The 17818-nt window shown below is 37.6% G+C and overlaps 1 protein-coding gene across 3 annotated transcripts in view; it reads right to left on the reverse strand.

The window, feature by feature from the left end:
- LOC150088897 (uncharacterized) overlaps positions 1-17818 on the reverse strand; it is a 599507-nt gene that overhangs the window by 410986 nt on the left and 170703 nt on the right. For all 3 annotated transcript variants that reach the window (XM_090369705.1, XM_090369706.1, XM_090369707.1), the window contains 4 exons: positions 17373-17489; positions 15866-16003; positions 7124-7204; positions 6707-6832 (listed from right to left, as the gene is read on the reverse strand). In XM_090369705.1, coding sequence (XP_090225831.1) covers positions 6707-6832; positions 7124-7204; positions 15866-16003; positions 17373-17489 — 462 coding nt within the window. The remainder of the gene's footprint in view (positions 1-6706; positions 6833-7123; positions 7205-15865; positions 16004-17372; positions 17490-17818) is intronic.

Raw genomic sequence — 17818 nt, forward strand, 5'->3', positions numbered from 1 at the left:
ATTTTTCTGTAGTTCTATATGTATTCTCTGTAAGTGTCAATCGTAAACTACATGCCTAACACATAATATCCCCCCTTTTTAATTTTGTTTTTGGCTTAAATTTCATTAAATTTTATCCAAATTTACTCCAAATCCCATCATTTATTTACTTTTGTATTGAAATAAACTTTTTGCATGTATTTTGCAACCAAAACAGACACACAATATTGTCGTTTTTTCCTACAACCCTGATAGCTGACACTGCAAATGTATCCCCAATTCACAAATTGGGATCGAAGGGTGACACGAGTAATTACAGATGAGTTAGTTTAACTTCTGTTCCGGGTAAAATAATGGAGTCACTGGTTAAAGATGCATTGCAGGATCATCTAGACAAGACTGCAGCAATAATTCAGACACAGCATGGGTTTGTTAAGGGAAAATCTTGTCTGACAAATTTGATAGGATATTATGATGTGGTTACAAAGGAACTGGATGCAAAAATAATTTTGATATCATATATTTGGATTTCAGGAAAGCTTTTGACACTGTTGCACATGGAAGAGTATTGTACAAATTGGAGCCGAATGGTATTAAGGGTAAGTTGCTACAATGGATAAAAGGATGGTTGAGTGAGAGAAGACAGAGGGTGGTAATTAATGGGTGCTGCTCTTCGTGGACTAATTTTATTAGTAGAGTCCCACAGGGTTCAGTGTTGAGTCCTCTATTGTTTTGTATATTTATCAATGATATTGATGAAGGTATATCAGGCTTAGTGTCGAAGTTTGCAGATGATACAAAGGTTGTCAGGGTTGTTAATGACAGTAATGGCAGTGTGCTACTGCAACAGGATCAAGATAATTTGGGTAGATGGGCTAAGAAGTGGCAACTGAAGTTTAACCTTGACAAATGCAAAGTACTGCATATGGGTAGAAGTAACCCCAGAGAAACGTAAGTGTAGTACAACTGTGTGGTACAACTACTTGTACAACTATTTATTTATTTATTTATTTACTTAAGGTGGTAGAAAATGAAAAAGACCTGGGAGTAATTGTGCAGTCAGATATGAAGTTTTCTGAGCAATGCAGAGAGTCTGTCAGGGCAGGTCATGGGGTTTTGTCAATGATATATAGGAATTTTGCTAGCAGGGAAAAGGAGATGATTGTCCCTCTGTATAAGGCAATGGTTAGGCCACGCCTGGGGTATTGCGTACAGGTCTGGAGGCCTCATTTTAGGAAGGATGTAGATTTGCTTGAGTGTGTACAGAGAAGGGCAACAAGATTGGTGAGGGGAATGAAGGGATCCTCTTACCAAGAGAGGCTTAAGTTCTGCAAATTGCAGTGGCTGGAGACTAGGCACCTGCACGGTGATCTGATTGAGGTGTATAAGGCCTTGAATGGGTTGAGCACGCTGAATTCTGATGGGATCCTTCCACTTGTTCAGATTACAAACCTAAGGAGGCATAAATTCAAATTAAGAAAAGACAGAAGTAGAATAGATGTGCGAAAATTTGCCTTTAGCCAGCAGGTGGTTAATTGCTGGAACAAACTTCCATCTGTCGTTGTGGAAGTTGATAGGTTAAATAAATTTAAGGAGGAACTGGACAGGCATTTGGAGGGAATGGTGTGATTTTTTTTTTTTTTTGGCTGATGCTGCATAAGCTCATACACTTGCTTTCTTGCATCACATGCCACTACTACTACTACTCTGATGAAGGTTGTAAGTTACACAGAAATATTCCTTTCTAGTGTATTTATTTTTTTTTTACATGGATTTATTTCATTGCCTTTCTCTTACTTTATTCCTTTTCTATTTATTCATTCCTCAATTTCACTTTCTCTCCATTCCTTTTATCACTAAACTAATATTAATCATGGTTTTTGGGTTTTTTTGATTGTCAGTGGCCCAAGTCCTTGAACTTTTTCTTTCCCTTTTCTTCCCTGCTTTCCCACCCTAAGCATTTTGCTTATTCCTTTTCTTTTATATACTTTTATTACATATATATATGTGTGTGTGTGTGATTGTAATTACTCACATACAAAAGACCCATTTAATAAATCTGCAACTTTTGTTTTAGTTTCAATATACATCAATATGCATAAACTTATTTACATTTATGTAAAAAAATTTATATAAAACGGAAAAACTTCTTGCAGATATTCATATTATAGTTACCCCCCCTCCCTCTCTCTCTCTCTCTCTCTTTCTCTCTCTCTCTCTCTCTCTCTCTCTCTCTCTCTCTTCCAGTCATGTAGTTCCCTGAGCAGCCATTGTGGCCACCGACAATTTCCTCCAAATGAATCAATCTACATGGACTAATAGATTAACAGTAGCCGCTGGCAGAGATGAAAGTGATCCTTGCACTGCTTCTATTGAAATACAATTGAGCAGCAGCCTGGAAACCAAGGCAATAGGGATTTCCAGGACTGCTAGGAGTCATAGTGGGACAAATAAATACATAGGCTGTGTTAGGTAACTAAGAGTAAACAGGTGCATGTATACTCGCATGTTCACCAATGTTAGGAGTATAGTTAATAAATTTGATGAGCTTGAAGTGCTAGTCAAGACATCAAAGGCAGATATTGTTGGGATATCAGAGACGTGGTGTCACACAGACATAAGCAGTGCAGAATTGGAATTTGGGGAATACAATGAGTACAAAAAGAATAGACAGGACAGGACAGGAAGGAAGGAAGGAGGGTTATGCTGCTAGTTAAAAAACACAAAATCTAAGGAAGTGCATCCAATTTACGTTGGTGGACAATGCAATGTTGAGTCTGTTTGGTGTGACATAAGCACTGGGAAAGGAAAAATGAAAGTAGGTGTGTTATAGGCCTAATGAATCTGATGAGTATAATGAGCAATTGTGCAGAGAAAGAGAGTGGGCCAGTAAATCAGAATGTCTTATAATGGAGAATTTTAATTTTCCAGAGATTGACAGGAATTTGTGGGTTGGTCACTCACACACTAGCAAGGCTTTTGTGGATTTATTGGATGATTGTTTTCTACAGCAGCATGTTTGGGAGGCAACTAGAGGGAGTAATACTCTTGATCTGATTATCAATAGTGATCCTTCATGCATTAAGAATCTGCAGATAAAGGAACCACTAGGTGGCAGTGATCACAGTGTGCTGAAGTGGAATTTATTCAAAGAGGTAACTACCATCAGGGGTAAAGGGAAGGGTTTTTGCTTTCATAAAGGTGACTATGGTGGTCTGAGACAGTATTTAAATTCTATACGGTGGGAACAACTGATGATGTTACCAACAGCAAGTTCAAAATGGGAAGCATTCAAAGAATTAATCTTGGAAGCTACTAGGCTTTTCATACCAACTAAGAAATATTGTTCAAGATTTAGGCCTAAATGGATGTCAGATGAACTAATTAGACATGTGGCAGAGAATAAAAATGCATATAAATTAACAGGTGACAGGTGATACAGAAGCCTATGATAGATATAAACTGGTCTGTAACCAAGTCACAAATTTGGGAGGTTAGGCAGCAAAGGCAGATTACAAGAAATCTTTGGCAAAGGATGCAAAGAAAAACAGAAAAGAGTTTTTTACTTATGTAATAAGGAAGAGGATGAATCAGATTGGTCCACTGGATATTGATGGTTCAACTGTTGATGATACTGCTCAGGTAGCTAACAAACTAAATGAATATTCTGCATCTACATTCACACATGAGGAGTTATTCAGGGAGGGGAATGCCAGAGGTGTATTAAACTCTGGCAGTAAGCTAGATAATCTTAACTGAGAGTAAAGTGTAGGAGAAATTGTTGAAGATAAACATAAGAAAGGCACCTGGGGTAGATGGAATCTACCCAGTTATATTAAAGGAGGCAGCAAAATAAGTAAGCAAACCCTTAGCCATAATTACGAGAGCTTCCTTGGGCTCAGGGGAGGTACCCATGGACTAGAGATGTGCAAATGTGACCCCAATCTACAAAGGAGGATCAAAGGGAGACACAAGTAATTACAGACCTGCTAGTTTAACTTCTGTTCCAGGGAAATTAATGGAGACACTGGTTAAAGAAGCATTGCAGGATCATCTCGACAAGACTTCCGTTATAGCTCAGACACAGCTGGGTTTGTTAACGGGAAGTCTTGTCTGACCCATTTGATTGGATACTATGATGTAGTCACAAAAGAACTGGATGCAAAGAATAATTTTGATATCATATATTTGGATTTCAGGAAAGTTTTTGACACTGTTGCGCATGGAAGACTATTGCACAAATTCGAGCAGTGTGGCATTGGAGGCAAATTGCTGCTATGGATAAAGGGATGGTTGAGTGGGAGAAGACAGAGAGTGGTAATCAATGGACACTGCTCTTCATGGACTAATGTTATTAGTGGAGTTCCCCAGGGTTCAGTGTTGGGTCCATTGTTGTTTTCTGTATTCATCAATGATATTGATGATGGTATATCAGGCTTAATTTGTAATTAAGTTTGCAGATGATACGAAGGTCGACAGGGTTGTTAATGACATTAATGACAGTACGCTGCTGCAACAGGATCTACAAAAGTTGAGCAGATGGGCTGAGAGGTGGCAACTGAAGTTTAACATTGACTATTGTAAAGTACTGCATATGGGAAGCAGTAACCCCAGAGTAACGTATCAACTGTGTAGTACTACACTGGCAGTGGTAGAGAGTGAAAAGGACCTTGGGATAATTGTGCAGGCAGATATGAAGTTTTCTGAGCAGTGCAGACGGTCTGCAAGGGTAATTCATGATGTCTTGTCAATGATATACAGGAATTTTTCTAGCAGGGATAAGGAGGTGATTATCCCCTTGTATAAGGCAATGGTCAGGCCACACCTTGAGTACTGTATACAGATCTGGAACCTTATAAAGAAAGGCTTAAGTTTTGCAAATTACAGTGTCTGGAAACTAGGCACCTGCGAGGTGATCTGATTGAGGTGTATAAAGCCTTGAATGGTTTGAGCATGCTCAATGCTGATGGGATTCTTCCTCTTGCTCAGAATAGTTGCCTGATTGGGCATAAATTCAAACTGAGGAAAGACAGTTGTAGGAGAGATGTGCGGAAGTTTGCCTTTAGCCAGCAGGTGGTTGATTGCTGGAACAAACTTCCATCTGTCGTAGCAGTTGATAGCTTAAACAGATTCAAGGCAGAACTAGACAAACATTTGGAGCAAGTGGATGGGTGAAATGAGAAGGGTATGTATGTGTGTGTGTGTGTGTGTGTGTGTGTGTGTGTGTGTGTGTGTGTGTGTGTGTGTGTGTGTGTGTGTGTGTGTGTGTGTTTTTTTGCTGATGCTATATAGGCTTGCTTTCTTGCGTCATGTGCCCTTGCTAATGCTGTTAATCTTACGCTCTATGAGCGGCATCGCAAACTGTCATGCCCGGGAGGTCACTGATCCCATCCTTCCACCTACTTGCAGGTCTTCCTCTGCTCTCCTTCCTCTCAAATTTTCCTTCCATTACAGAACTTTATCTTCAACAGAAAGTTATCCCTCCTTTCTATGTGTCCAAAGAGTTTTCTTCTATTGATATTATGAAGAAGAATTTTATGCCTGCCAATTTTATTCAATACCCACTCATCTGATCTTCGATCAAGGCAAGAAATGCACAGTATTCCTCTGCAACACCACAAATTTAAATGCCTCAATTTTCTTCCTTTCAACTCTTTTCAAACTAAATCCTTTACATCCATATGTGGCAACTGGAAAAATTATCAAATCAATGATTCTCAGTTTCGTCTTCAGGGACAGATCTTGATCTCACCATAATTTCGTCAGATCAGTGACCAACGTTTTAGCAATTGTCTGTCTTCTCTTTACATCATTTGAACAGTCACCATTTTTATTTATTTTTGATCCTAAGTAATCAAATTCATCAACTTCTTCAATATCTTGCCTATTAACCTTTACTTTGCTGGAACTGAGATTATCACCAATCACCAATATTTTAGTTTTACTCACATTCAGAAACAGTCCTTTTTTTCTTATTTGCTTCACATACTCTCCTTAGAGTTTCTTTCAGATTATCCTTGGATTGCAAATTAGCATAGTATCATCTGCATAACGAAGGTTTTTTATATTCAGTCCTCCAATTTTAATGCCAGTGTCTAAATCTCCAAAAGTTTCGCGCATTAGCATTAGTAGCATATATGATGCAAGAAAGCAAGTTTATATAGCATCAGCCAAAAAAACATCCCCCCGTCCCACTTCACCCATCTATTCACTCCAAATGTTTGTCTAGTTCTGCCTTGAACTTATTTAAGTTACTGACCTCCATTACAACAAGTTTGTTCCTACTATCAACCACCCGCTGGCTAAAGGCGAATTTTCGCACATCTATTCTACAATTGTCTTTCCTCAATTTGAATTTATGTCCCCTCAGGTGAGTAATCTGAGCAAGAGGAAAAATCCCATTTGCATTGCACTTGCTCATTCCATTCAAGGCCTTATACACCTCAATTAGATCACCTTGCAATTTTGATTCCAGTGTCTAAATCTCCCAAAGTTTCATGCATGATATCTTTGGCATAAAAATTAAAAAGGTGAGGTGACAAAATGCAGCCCTGCCTGACACCTTTACTGATTTTTAAAATGTCTGTGCTTCCCCTGTTGGTTCCTTCCTGTTCCTGGCATGGTAACTTAATGAGCTGGATTATGTGGATTGGAAATATCATATTAGTCATTAACCATAGTTACACCTCACTTAATAATTTCCAACAATTTTTAAAAAGATACTTACGTGACACACATCCTTTCTCAAGACTACTGGGATTCCCAGCATAACCAGGGCGACATTTACAAATGGCTTTATGGTTTTCAGAATAACAGTCAGCATTCTGACCACAAAAGGCTGTTGCACATGGATCTAAAAAAATTAATGATTAATGATACATTATTTCACAAAAATTATATAAAATTATACAACTTTTACAATTAATTGAGATAAATTTTAATTTTTAGCATTTATATTTAGATAATAATAAATTACAGAAATATTTTTCCAGTAATTAGCCATTTACATAATAAATTCAAAAATACTGAAACAACATCACAAATTTTAAAAAAAAAAAAAAAAGGACTACACAGCATAAAATTGCAAATCTCTATTTTTAAAAAAAAAACTACAAGTATGTTATTATTTTTATGCAATACTTACCAACACAAATTCCTCCCCTTGTATCACATACAGCATTATGTGGACATTGGCTATTACTAGAACAATCAGGTGCCCCTTGACCTATGTTTATCATGCAAGAATTTATGTGAAAAGAAAATTATCTATTAAAAATAATAAAAAAATTGCAACAGAAATAATTCAGGGCATGTAAATTGCTATTAATAAAAAATTTTAATGAATGAATATTTTTATGTTTGTTATAAAATATATTATTAATACACATACAGGAGAATCTTGTGATTTTCAGCTTTGCCATTCGTTGATTTCTCTAAGTTTCTGAGTCACTGTTTTCTGAATTGTAAACAGTTGGTTTTGGCTAATTGTGGTTCATGCTTTGATCATACTTTGCCAATTGTGTGTCAAGTGACTGATCATTAACCAAATCTATCTTGCTTCACAGTTGTCATTTATATGCACCAATGGGAAATGTTATCATTATGAATTCATTTGCCTCAAAGCTCCTGTCAACGAATCCCATTTCCGAGTAATTTTATTCCTTGGTAAGCCCATCTGACAATCAATCAATTCAGAAAATAATTGGATTTGCTACTATAATATCCAATATTAAATATGACACTGCAGGCCTGACAGAGTTTTATTAAACTTTTCTGGAGAAAGTTTCTTGAATATGTCTGGACCCTGAGCAGTGAGTGTTTTCTTCATGAAATTTTGAAAATTCATAGATAAATCTTTTAATATTAATTTGTTATTTTACTATTTGCTCTGTCCAAAATATTAATATTACAGCAAAATTACTTCGAAAATCAGATTATAATTTTTAAAAATTTTGCAAAGAAAATCATAAAACAATAGTAAAAGAATTTGAAAATTGAAAAAAAAAAATCAATTTCTTTTTTAATGTAATACTATCTTTTAGAGGGGAACAGGTATCCTGTGTGTTATCAGACACTCAGCCAAAAACACTGATGGATCCAATATCTCTCTATTACAGAAGATTTAGGAGAAGTCCGGTTGGCCTGCCTCCCTAAAATCCACTCATGCACACCTTCTCAATGGTAAGCCCTGTTACGTCACTTAGGTGGCAACGAACGTGTAGAGTGGTTCTCTTCAAGACGCCTGGTCAGCGTGAAGAGGAAAAGACCAAACCCTCCAGCAATGAGAGCACAACAATACAAATGGCCCTCAGTCCCCAGCAGCTTTCACTCTCCCTCTTACGGCAGCGAGAGGATCAGAGTGGAAGCAGAGGGCGCTAAGAATCTCTGGGTACGACCAGGCTCCCATGCACGGAAATTGAACTTGGCCTGTTATAACGTACAATCACTCATCGGTGAAGACAGGATATTAGAGCTGGAAAAGGAATTAGAAAATGTGAATTGGAATATCATCGGTTTGGCTGAAACAAGAAGAAAAAAATGAATCACTTATAAGTTTATCAAGTGGAAATCTGCTGTACACCAATGGAAACAGTGAAAGGAGTGAAGGTGGAGTTGGGTTTCTGGTCCATAAAGATTTTAAAAACAACATTTTGGAATTCAAAAGTACATCACCAAGGGTGTCAAGACTAATACTCAAGATTTCTAAGAGGTACAAGCTAAAGATTATAATAATTTATGCACCAACATCGAGCCATGATGATGAAGAGGTTGAAGAAATGTACACTGAAATTGAGAGTCTTCTAGATGAGCAGAAAACCCACTACACTATTATTATGGGGGACTTCAATGCTAAGGTTGGAAAAAGGCAAAACAGCGCAGAAAGAGGAACTATAGGAAATTTTGGAATTGGTGAAAGAAATAAAAGAGGTGAAAGACTTGTGGAATTTGCAGAATCTCAAGGAATGTCAGTAATGAACACTTTTTTCAAGAAAAGGGTGAACAGAAAATGGACATGGAAGAGTCCAAATGGATTAACAACTAATGAAATCGACTTCATCCTCACTAACAGATGATATATTGTGAATGATGTTACCGTCCTGAATAAGGTAAATGTTGGAAGTGATCACAGAATGGTAAGATGTACACTTGATATAGATGTAGGAAAGGAAAGGAAAAAACTGACTCGAGTAAATAATACAAAGGTCTTTGAGATAACAGAAGAGGAGAAAAAGCAGTATGTACTGGAACTTAAGAACAAGTATGAGCTTCTGCAGACTGCTGAGGACCAAGATATCGACGAGGAATATTACAACTTTTTGAAAGTGATAAAGCCCAAGAAACCTATAGGGAAACAGAAATCCAAAGAAGAAAAAATTAGTCAAGAAACACTTGTCATGATGAACCAAAGACGACAAATGAAGAGCAAGAAAAACACTGACAGGGAGAAAATTGAGTATACTGAGTTATGCAAAATCATTAGAAAGAGACTCAGAGAGGACATAAGAAGATTTAACACAAGAAAAGTAGAACAAGCATTAAGGGAAAACAAAGGATTTAAATCAGCAGCCATGAGCAGTAATACAGAAAGACAAATGATACTGAAACTGAAGCATAGCGATGGTGTACTTATAAACAGCAGAGAAGGCATAATTCAAATAGCAGAAGACTACTATAGAGAATTATACAAGGAGCGAGGGAATGATACCAGCAGTGGGGAAGATGGATTGCAAAGTAGCAACACATACGACATACCCGATATTCTTCCTGATGAGGTAGAACATGCATTGAAGAAAATGAAGAATCGGAAAGCCCCGGGGGAAGATGAAGTTACTGTAGAGTTGTTAAAATTGGGAGGAAGAGACATAACACAAAAACTGGCAAGGCTCTTCACAAAGTGCATTAGAAGAGGTGCGATGCCTAAGCAGTGGAATAATGCAATCATAGTTTTGCTGCATAAGAAAGGAGATAAATCAGAAATTGGAAATTATAGACCAATTAGCTTGTTATCCCATATCTACAAGTTGTTCACAAGGGTCATTACTAACAGATTAGAAAGAATACTTGATGAGAATCAACCAAAAGAGCAAGCTGGCTTTAGGACAGGATTCTCAACTATGGATCACCTTCACGTAATATCACAGCTAATGGAGAAAGCAAAAGAATATAAAACACCATTATGCCTGGCATTTGTGGATTATGAAAAGGCATTTGATTCCATACAGCATAAGGCAATGTTTCGGGCACTGGAAAGACAAGGCATAGATACTCCATATATTATGATTTTGAAGAAAATATATGAGAGTGCTACATCCTTTATTAGACTAGACAAAGACAGTAGCAAATTTAAAATCGAGAAAGGAGTTCGACAAGGAGACACAATATCTCCGAAGCTGTTTACTGCTGCCCTTGAGGAAGCTTTCAGAAGATTAGATTGGTCGCAGAAAGGAGTCAATGTGAACGGAGAGTACCTAAACCATTTACGATTTGCAGATGACATTGTGGTCATAAGCCATGATCCCAAAGAATTAGAGGAAAATCTTAATCAGTTATGCACAGTTAGTAAGGATTTTGGACTAAAGATGAATATGGCTAAAACAAAAGTAATAATAAACAAGTATGCCACGGAAAGGGAAATAATGATTGAAGGAGCAGTAATTGAAAAGGTGGAGTCATATACTTATCTGGGACAAGTTATTAGCTGTAATAATGATAAATGGCTGGAAGTCAAGAGAAGAATAAATTTTGGATGGATAGCATTCAGGAAATATAATCACATACTGAAGAGCAATATCCCAGTTTGTCTGAAATGTAAAATAATGAATCAATGTATACTCCCCACCATGACTTATGGAAGTGAAACTTGGGCACTCACCAAAAGAATGGAAGAGAAGCTAAGAACTACACAGCGAAGAATGGAACGAATTATACTGGGAATCAGACTGTTAGATAAGAAGAGAAACACATGGATTAGGCAGCAAACTCAAGTAAAGGACATTCTTATCAAAACTTAAGAACTAAAATGGTCTTGGGCAGGACACATAGCTCGAAGACATGATGACAGATGGACTAAGAAAATAACAGAATGGTACCCAAGAGGAGCTAGAAGAAAACCTGGAAGACAAAGGCGGAGATGGATAGATGAAATTCATGAGTTTTTGGGGTAGTAAATGGATGGCCAGTGCTCAAAACAGAAGCGCACTATGGCCATAGTTGCTGATGCGCCTAAGAAATCTCTGAATCAACCAACATCTATATACACCAATGAGCCAAAACATTATGACTAGCGAGTTTTTATGCAAATCGAAGCAATGCAGGAGAACTACGGAGTTTGCGTGGGTCAGGGCATGGTATAAAAAACACCTGATACTGAGCTCTGTTAATCAGTGTTACTCTTGTTCTTCAGATGGGAAAAGCAGCGGACTTAAGCATGTTTGACAAAGGCCAAATTGTAATGGCCAGATGACTGGGTCAGAGCATATCCGAAACAGCACAGCTGGTGGGGTATTAACAGTCAGCTGCGGTTAGTACCTACCGAAAGTGGTCCAAGGAGGAAAACCCACAAACCACCAGCAAGGTGTTGGATGACCACAACACTCATCGATGCTTGAGGTGAACAAAGGCTCTCCTGGATGGTACGTGGCAACAGAAGGGCAACTGTGGCGCAACTAGCCAGTAATTGGAATGCTGGTGATGGGAGTAATGTGTCACAACACACACACAGTACATCGAATCCTGCTGAAAATGGGGGTGCGTAGCCGCAGGCTGTTCCAAGTGCCCATGCTAACCATGGTTCACTAGCGACAGCGTCTACAATGGGCACCAAGCACCGAAAATGGACCTTGAGTGATTGAAAGAAGGTCATCTAGTCCGATGAATCATGTTTCCTGTTGCACTATGTGGATGGCCAGGTACGTGTGCATCGTTTACCTGGGGAAGTGATGGCACCTGGATGCACCATGGAATGAAAACAACCCGGTGGTGGCGGTGTCATGCTTTGGGCAATGTTCTTCTGGGATATCCTGGGTCCAGTCATCCATGTGCCGGACACTCTGACATCTACCACCTGCCTAAACATTGTTGCTGACCGGGTACATCCTTTCATGGCAACGGTCTTCCCCCTCTGGAGGTGCCATCTTTCAGCAGGATAATGTGCCATGCCATACCGCCCGGATTGTTTGAGACTGGTTCGCAGAACATAAGGAAGACTTCCAGGTATTGCCCTGGCCTCCAAATTCCCTAGACATCAATCACATTGAGCATCTATGGTTTGTGTTGGAACAGCAACTCCGATCTGTGGTGTCTCAAACACGGACCTTACAGGAATTAAAAGACCTGCTGGTTACATGTTGGTACCAGATACCACAAGACACATTTAGAAATCTTGTAGCATCCATGCCTCGCCTGGTACGAGCTGTTTTGGCTGCATGTGGAGGACCAACATCATATTAGGTAGGTGGTCATACTGTTTTGACTCATCGGTGTATGTATCACTTTATTTAATTTCACCAACTTCTGGATCTGAATTTCAGCTTTTGTAAGTCGAAATCAGACAAAAATGGCTGACAAGCACAATGACCTCCTTTGATTTTAAAATCTATATTCGTGTTAGCATTTATTAAAACTGAATCTCCAATTACTTAGAAACACAAATAAGAAATGGCAGTACTTACAGGATTGCAACATACTCTGAAACATTATTTGGAACATAATGGAATTACGTTGAAAACCTATATGCACATACATATTCCTCAGGCCCATGCACAAAAATATATCTATACATAACTATGGTAAAGGTTAATTAATGCCATTTTCATTTTGCATTTAAAATGAACCTGCAGATGGCTGTACCATTTTCACCAATATAAATTTAGTCAGTGTGACAAGTTATGACAACAGTCCTGTGAATTGATTAAAATGTTTTTAGATTTCTTTACATATGTAACTTTTATTCTTAAATGTGAGGTATCAGCCAGTGTGACGAGTTATGACAACAGTCCTGTGAAGTGATTAAAATGTTTTTAGATTTCTTTACATATGTAACTTTTATTCTTAAATGTGAGGTATCATCTTAGGACATTGGTCAAAATTTGGAACATGGGATCAGAAGTGAGTACAGTGTTCTAACTTTCATTGCAAATGGAGTTTTTGAGTGCATTAGCAGAGGCATATGATGCAAGAAAGCAAGCTTATGCAGCATCAGCCAAAAAAAAACCCCTCCCATTTTAACCATCCATTCGCTCCAAAAGTTTGTCCAGTTCTTCCTTGAATTTATTTAAGCTATCAACTTCCAGAACAACAAATGGAAGTATGTTCCAGCAATCAACTACCCATCGGCTAAAGGCAAATTTCCACACATCTATTCTACAACTGTCTTTCCTCAATTTGAATTTATGGCCCCTCAGGTTTGTAATCTGAGCAAGAGCAAGAATCCCATCAGCATTGAGCCTGTTCAATCCATTCAAGACCTTATACACTTCAATCAGATCAACTCACAAGTTGGCGCCTCTGTAGCCAGGTGGGCAGGAGTAGCAGTGCATAGCACATGCTTCTTGATTAGACCGGGGTTCGAGCCCATGAGCCACCAAATATGGAGGATGCAGAAAGGTCAGGGAATGACCACCGCATATCCCCGGAGCAATATGGCCTTGGTTGCTAATTCTCCTAAAAACCAAATAACAACAACAACAACCTCACAGGTGGTTAGTCTCCAGATGCAATTTCCAATTTGCAGAACTTAAACCTTTCTTGGTAAGAGAGACGTTTGTTTCCATAATGCTATTTAGAAGCATTAAATTTTAGACATCATTTTTCAGACATTATCTGCAATTAATTGAAATCATTCTGAATAAATATGGCCAGATTCTTAACATTAACCACCCTTCCTACTTTCAAATCATCAGCAAATTTTGGCATCTTCCCTTGTAAACCTTTGTCAATGTCATTAAGAAAGATTAGAAACAGAAAGGTCCCCAGCAATGATCATTGAGGGACTCCACTTGCCATCCTGGTCCACCCTGAAGAATATCTATTTATGACTACCTTCTGTTTCCCATCCTTTAGCCAAGCCCTGATCCAATGAAAAATCTTTCCAGAAATCCCAATTTGCTCCAGTTTATATAAAATAATTTCATGCAGAACTGTATAAAAAGCTTTACTAAGGTCAAACAACAATATCAAAGTTGTTTCTTGCATCCATTGTTTTATGACTTTGTTGCAGTAATTAACCAGACTGGTTAGCCAAAACTTTTTTTTTTTTTTTTTGTGAACCCATGCTGGTGATCCATTAAGCCAGTCATTCCTATCAAGATGGTCCTGCATTGCATTCTTTAATCACAGCCTCCATGATCTTATCCACTACTGAAGTCAAGCTCACTGGTGTATAGTTATTCATCATGTCTTTTGCAACTCTCTTGTAGACTGGAGGGGGGGGTACTTCTTCCATCCAAGCAGAATGTCCTGCATCTAATGATGTTCTCATCAATATCTTCAATAGGCTGATGCACTCACATGCAGCCTTTTATTAGTATAACAGGATGTACACAATCCACTCCGTAGGCTTTACTTTCCCTTGATTTGAGTAACTTTTCAGATGGAATATTCGTGCTTGTTTTGTTTGTTTGTTATTTGGTTTTTAGGAGCATTAGCAACTAAGGCCATATTGCTCCGGGGATATGTGGTGGTCATTCCCTGACCTTTCTGCATCCTCCGTATTTGGTGGTCACGGGCTTGAAACCCGGTCTAATTAAGAAGTGTGTGTGCTATGCACTGCTGCTCCTGCCCACCTGGCTACGGAGGCGCCGAATATTCTTGCAGATCATTATCATTTATTTTATAACAATCTGACTCCTTGTCATTGTTGTCCCCCCACACACATATACAAACAGTTTTTCAACTGCAAATATTGCAAAACTGCTTATTCAATTTGTCTGCCACTTCTACTGAGCTTCCTATGATTCTTCCACTTCAATTACATATTTAAACTTATATTTACATACAAGTTTAAATCCTCATTCCCATTCTTAGCTCTCTTTACTAGCAATTTCTCATACTCTGCCTTCTTATCCCACAGTATTTTTGTTAAGTATATGATTATAATACTCATATACTGTAAATCAGTGTTCCATGATAGTCTGTAAATGTCCCATGCTTTTTTGATTTACTCAGTTAGAATCCTAACCCCTCTTCTCATCCATTTTGACATTCTTTTGTGGAACCTCTATACTGGAATGAATGCATTTGTGGCTTCCAGAATAAATTCCTTGAATACTTCCTACAATGAACTTGTATCCGACAGTTTGTAGTTGTCTCTCCAGTTAATAGAGTCCAAACATCTCAATCTATTACATATCACTTTCAAGAAAGGGATCTACAGTTTATTGAGATATTTTTGAAAAGAAAAGAAAAGAAAATCCTTTACCTTTTTCTTTTATGACAGAAATCTCTTTAGTCACTACCAATTTTTATGACATTGCAATCAGTACCTGCTACTGGTGCTACTACTATCCAAGCTTTTGATGCAATTTGGATCCTTAATGAGAACCAGATTGAAAATATTAGAGGCTCCCCATACTTTCTTTAACATATTGAAATAAATAAAAGTCATCCACATAGTTCAAAAAACTTTCCCATATGGCGTATTGCCAGTCCTAGATTTCTAATTTGTAAGAGGTAGGTTGGAGCACCCATGATGAGGCAACAAGACTTTCTTGTCAATTTAAGTTGCCTATTTTTTTTAAAGTTTCTCAGCATTGTAATATACCATCCCCCATCATCTTTCCTTTACTGCAAGTAATCTTAGATGACATAAACCCAACATTCTACTTTTCACTGCACAGCATCGTTGAAATAGATAACATATTTAAAAGCATTAAAATATAATACTTACATCCTCCTTCATAAGGATCTCCTTTGGATCTAGATGGACATTCACACTGGTAACCTCCAATTAAATTAATACAAATAGCTCCAACAGAACATGGTCCGTTTGGATCAAGGGGTAAGTCAGCAGTACATTCATTTATATCTGAAAATATAAATGGGTATTTTCAAATCTGTAATTAAGTTATTCAATATAAAAGTTGAAGGACATCATTAAGAATAGAGTAATGAACAATTTATAAAATAATATACTACTCTGCACTGAAAGGACATAACTTATAAAAAGCTTAACAATTATACATTATTAGACCAAATATTTCAGAACTCTCTTGTTCCCCCATCAACAGTGAATAACATAAAAATAATAAAAAAGCTCAACAAGCATTTATCCAATGCTACTCTGATGAACATAAAAAAAAAAAGATTGGGAGTCATGAGTCGCTAAAATCCTGCAACAAAGAAGCCTGGTGATTCTCCAAAACAACAAACTCTGATTGGACAGCCTGAGAAATCTAAGGGTTGACTTGTAGGATGGAAAACTGTGATGCCCTCTTGGATGAAAGTTACATCCAGCTAGTAAACATGAGAAATGTTTACACATTGGACTGTAACTGTAGGAGACTGTTTATTTCTATATGTAACTCACTGTTTTTATATGCGAAGGGCTCTGCGGGCTCTTTACACTTAAAAATAGATAAATTGTGTAAACCACAAAAAGAATAGGAACATACAACAAAGAAGCATTGTGGTGCACACACACACCACTGTGATAGCCTTTAACCTCAAAATCCTAAATGCCACACACCACCATAGGCCAAAGTACTTTTTAGAAGCATACCATATATAAAAGGATTTGACTAAAACTGTCAACAGAAACACAAGAACAGTTTCATCTCCCCGAATGGCTAACTCTCTCTCCCACAAAATACAGACCTCTACACAACACAATTGGAAGCCACACTTTTCTACTAATCAAGCAGAACAGTTCTAACTCTAGTATTAGGCAGGCGGCACTCCAAACTCTTGATACTCGGCAAATAAATCTCCCAGCTTAACAATGGACATTTTTCCCATGGTAATTCCAAAATAGTTTCTCCATCTGATGTGCTCAGCATTTTAGTGCTCCATCCTACAAGTCAACCTTTGAGTTCCTCAGGCTGTCCAATGAGATTTTGTAGTAGAGAATCTCTTGGCTCTTTTGTTATATAAGTGCTTTAGAGACCCATGATTCCTTACTATTCTATATGTTTGTCAGAACAGCAATATGTGTTTGCAATAAGTGCTTGTTGATTTTTTTAATATTTTTATGTTATACACCACTGACAAGGGAACCAGAAGGTTTGGAAACATTTGGCCTATCTACATGTAATAAGTTAAAGTTTCTGAAATTATTAAGTACTTCTTTACAAAAAATTATTATACATTACTTGCGCCATTGTAAAGTTAGTTAAGCAATAAAATTTCAGTTAAAATTTTACCAACTCAGCAAATAGTGATTATAATCTAAAATTCACCTAAGCATCCTGTATTTGGATCCCCCGTGCAACCACCAATACATTCACATCTAGGTCGTCCCTCAGGAGATAAAGAACAAGTGGCATACTGACCACACTGATACCAATCACAAGGATCTAGAAAAGTAAGGCATAAATATTTAATATAATTTAATAAACTAAAAATAATATAAATCTTAAAAAGGCAAAAAGAAAGAATCAAAATATTCTTTAGTTTGAGTTGTTTATTAGTATTAGTATTTATAATAATGTAAGAAAGCAAGCTCATACAGCATCAGCCAAAAAAAATATTTCCCATATCTTCTGTCCACTGCACTAAGATGACTCACTTCTACAATACCAGATAGAAGCTTGCTTCAACAATCAACTACCAGCTGGCTGAAGACAAATTTCTGCACATCTATCCTGTAACCATCCTTCCTCAATTTAAATTATGCTTCCTCATA

Source organism: Mastigoproctus giganteus, chromosome 3 (genome assembly GCF_048544385.1).
Source record: "Mastigoproctus giganteus isolate SK-2022 chromosome 3, ASM4854438v1, whole genome shotgun sequence".
Lineage (NCBI taxonomy): Eukaryota > Metazoa > Arthropoda > Arachnida > Uropygi > Thelyphonidae > Mastigoproctus > Mastigoproctus giganteus.